The 4249-nt window shown below is 41.0% G+C and overlaps 1 protein-coding gene across 1 annotated transcript in view; it reads left to right on the forward strand.

Annotated features, from left to right (window-relative positions):
- LOC124034855 (keratin-associated protein 4-8-like) overlaps nt 1–2471 on the forward strand; it is a 3509-nt gene extending 1038 nt beyond the window's left edge. Inside the window, exon 2 of the mRNA XM_046348271.1 lies at nt 1956–2471. Within this exon, the coding sequence (XP_046204227.1) occupies nt 1956–2471 (516 nt within the window). The remainder of the gene's footprint in view (nt 1–1955) is intronic.
- The last annotated feature ends 1778 nt before the right edge of the window (nt 2472–4249 follow it).

The following is a 4249-nucleotide window of genomic DNA, read 5'->3' on the forward strand; positions in this document are numbered from 1 at the left end:
AATTTCTAAATCAAGACAAATACAGACAGATTCCAAAGTATACCTAGATCACATCTAATCAACATTTAAGATAACGAAGAATTCATGGGTTAAGGTAAAGTTAGTGATTATTAATGTAGGGATATAAAATAATATAATTATACAGTATTATTAAATATTATGTATACCATATTGAATCAAATGAGACTAGGAACATGTATATGTGGAATTTGTCAATATGAATGATTACATTAATTATATGAGCAATCATATTAATTTAGAGCCACCTCTTTTTATAGTAATATTATTGCTGTACTTGCTACAGCTGTGGTATAGTTACTTTAACCAACAGACAGTAGCGGTAATGTGTGTTTTGTGTGAAATAGTGATGTGTGATTGTAGGGACTGTGGGTTCCTGAAACACAGCACGTGTTGACTAGTGTTGTTCCTGTCAGATCTGTCTGTCGGCATCAGCACCTCTCTCCATCTCTCCTCTCCGTCTCTACCAGGAATGTTTTTACTGTCGCTGTTACAACAGGAGAATCAAAAGATTTAGGTGATTTTTTTTAGTTCACAGAATACAAGAGTTCAAATGAGAAACTTTCACTTCCCTGATGCATCTGCACTGTCTATATGCATGAGTTTGATTATTTGCATTTGCATTTGTGTGCGTTGATGAATCTTTACACAATACACAGGAGCCAGTTAAGGGGTGGTATTTTGGGTGTTCAGGGTCAGATGATGAACAGTGGTGGCACCTCAGTCCCCAAACTGTATGTTCCTGTCCCCAAACTGTATGATTGTCATGGTGGTCTCCTCCAGTCCCCAAACTGTATGATGTCATGGTGGTCTCCTCCAGTCAAACTGTATGGTCATGGTGGTCCTCCAGTCCCCAAACTGTATGATTGTCATGGTGGTCTCTCCAGTCCCCAAACTGTATGATTGTCATGGTGGTTACTCAGTCCCCAAACTGTATGATTGTCATGGTGGTCTTTTCCAGTCCCCAGAATACATGAGTTCAAACTGTATGATTGTCATGGTGGTCTCCTCCAGTCCCCAAACTGTCCCTGATTGTCATCTGTCCCCAAACTGTATGATTGTCATGGTGGTCTCCTCCAGTCCCCAAACTGTATGATTGATTAGTCCCAAACTTTGATTTGTCATGGTGGAATCTTTAGTCCCCAAACTGTATGATTGTCATGGTGGTCAGTCCCCAAACTGTATGATTGTCATGGTGGTGGTATTGTCATGGTGGTCTCCTCAGTCCCCAAACTGATGATTGTCATGGTGGCACCTCCCCAGTCCCCTGTAAACTCCTCCAGTCCCCAAACTGTATGATTGTCATGGTGGTCTCCTCCAGTCCCCAAACTGTATGATTGTCATGGTGGTCTCCTCCAGTCCCCAAACTGTATGATTGTCATGGTGGTCTCCTCCAGTCCCCAAACTGTATGATTGTCATGGTGGTCTCCTCCAGTCCCCAAACTGTATGATTGTCATGGTGGTCTCCTCCAGTCCCCAAACTGTATGATTGTCATGGTGGTCTCCTCCAGTCCCCAAACTGTATGATTGTCATGGTGGTCTCCTCCAGTCCCCAAACTGTATGATTGTCATGGTGGTCTCCTCCAGTCCTCCCTCTGCTCTGTGTGCATATAGAGTCCCCCTCTCTGTCTGCATATAGCAGGACTGTGGTTGAAGCTGATCCCCACTGACCAGCCCAGGGCCCGGGGGCTTTCCATGGGGAAATGAGCTACCTGCTGATCTCTTCAATAACATCCCATCCCAGACATCCTCCACTATTCACAGAACTAAGGCCAGACTTTATAATGTGACAGTTAGCTGTCAACGTCCATCCAGGTTATTGGAAAGGAAGTTTTAGCCAAAAATGTGAATTATCAACCAATGGAATGATTTGTGTAGGTGAGGTTTAACACTGTTACCAGGAGGAGTGCTGTTACCAGGAGGAGTGCTGTTACTAGGAGGAGTGCTGTTACCAGGAGGACTGCTGTTACCAGGAGGACTGCTGTTACCAGGAAGAGTGCTGTTACCAGGAGGACTGCTGTTACCAGGAGGAGTGCTGTTACCAGGAGGACTGCTGTTACCAGGAGGAGTGCTGTTACCAGGAGGACTGCTGTTACCAGGAGGACTGCTGTTACCAGGAGGACTGCTGTTACCAGGAGGAGTGCTGTTACCAGGAGGACTGCTGTTACCAGGAGGACTGCTGTTACCAGGAAGAGTGCTGTTACCAGGAGGACTGCTGTTACCAGGAGGAGTGCTGTTACCAGGAGGACTACTGTTACCAGGAGGACTGCTGTTACCAGGAGGAGTGCTGTTACCAGGAGGACTGCTGTTACCAGGAGGACTGCTGTTACCAGGAGGACTGCTGTTACCAGGAGGAGTGCTGTTACCAGGAGGACTGCTGTTACCAGGAGGACTGCTGTTACCAGGAAGACTGCTGTTACCAGGAGGACTGCTGTTACCAGGAGGACTGCTGAGAGGGAAGACTTCACTTCCAGAATATTGATTGCTGATTAATCAGGAAAGTTAACTCTATAGAATGGTGCAATGCTGTTGGAAGTGACTGTCACATACGGTCCTAAGTAAGGCTGGCAGCAGGATGAGCTTCGTACTGGATATGTCTATGAATTTGTATGTCCTTATTTTGTTATTTTATGAGAGAAGTGTTGATTTTCTACTGATTATATTAATGTTTTGACTTTGTTGTGCAACAGATGCAGAGCAGATTTCAGTCTAAAATGAAGTTCCGTTTTTAAAAAGGGGTACATAAACACATTTAAATATCAGAGACACAAACGTGGACAGTTTGGAAAGGTTTGACATTACTGTACATTTAAATATCAGAGACACAAACATGGACAGTTTGAAAGGTTTGACTGCTTTAAATATCAGAGACACAAACATGGACAGTTTGGAAAGGTTTGACATTACTTACATTTAAATATCAGAGACACAAACATGGACAGTTTGGAAAGGTTTGCTGACATTTAAATATCAGGACACAAACATGGACAGTTTGGAAAGGTTTGACATTACTGTACATTTAAATATCAGAGACACAAACATGGACAGTTTGGAAAGGTTTGATTTAAATATCAGAGACACAAACATGGACAGTTTGGAAAGGTTTGACATTACTGTACATTTAAATATCAGAGACACAAACGTGGACAGTTTGGAAAGGTTTGACATTACTGTACATTTAAATATCAGAGACACAAACATGGACAGTTTGGAAAGGTTTGACATTACTGTACATTTAAATATCAGAGACACAAACATGGACAGTTTGGAAAGGTTTGACATTACTGTACATTTAAATATCAGAGACACAAACATGGACAGTTTGGAAAGGTTTGACATTACTGTACATTTAAATATCAGAGACACAAACATGGACAGTTTGGAAAGGTTTGACATTACTGTTTTAAATATCAGGAAAAACGGGACAGTTTGGATTACTGTACATTTAAATATCAGAGACACAAACGTGGACAGTTTGGAAAGGTTTGACATTACTGTACATTTAAATATCAGAGACACAAACATGGACAGTTTGTTTGACATTACTGTACATTTAAATATCAGAGACACAAACATGGACAGTTTGGAAAGGTTTGACATTACTGTTTTAAATATCAGAGACACAAACATGGACAGTTTGGAAAGGTTTGACATTACTGTACATTTAAATATCAGAGACACAAACATGGACAGTTTGGAAAGGTTTGACATTACTGTACATTTAAATATCAGAGACACAAACGTGGACAGTTTGGAAAGGTTTGACATTACTTTACATTTAAATATCAGAGACACAAACGTGGACAGTTTGGAAAGGTTTGACATTACTGTACATTTAAATATCAGAGACACACGTGGACAGTTTGGAAAGGTTTGACATTACTGTACATTTAAATATCAGAGACACAAACGTGGACAGTTTGGAAAGGTTTGACATTACTGTACATTTAAATATCAGAGACACAAACGTGGACAGTTTGGAAAGGTTTGACATTACTGTACATTTAAATATCAGAGACACAAACGTGGACAGTTTGGAAAGGTTTGACATTACTGTACATTTAAATATCAGAGACACAAACGTGGACAGTTTGGAAAGGTTTGACATTACTGTACATTTAAATATCAGAGACACAAACATGGACAGTTTGGAAAGGTTTGACATTACTGTACATTTAAATATCAGAGACACAAACGTAGACAGTTTGGAAAGGTTTGACATTACTGTACA

This window comes from Oncorhynchus gorbuscha, linkage group LG05 (genome assembly GCF_021184085.1).
Source record: "Oncorhynchus gorbuscha isolate QuinsamMale2020 ecotype Even-year linkage group LG05, OgorEven_v1.0, whole genome shotgun sequence".
Classification (NCBI taxonomy): Eukaryota; Metazoa; Chordata; class Actinopteri; order Salmoniformes; family Salmonidae; genus Oncorhynchus; species Oncorhynchus gorbuscha.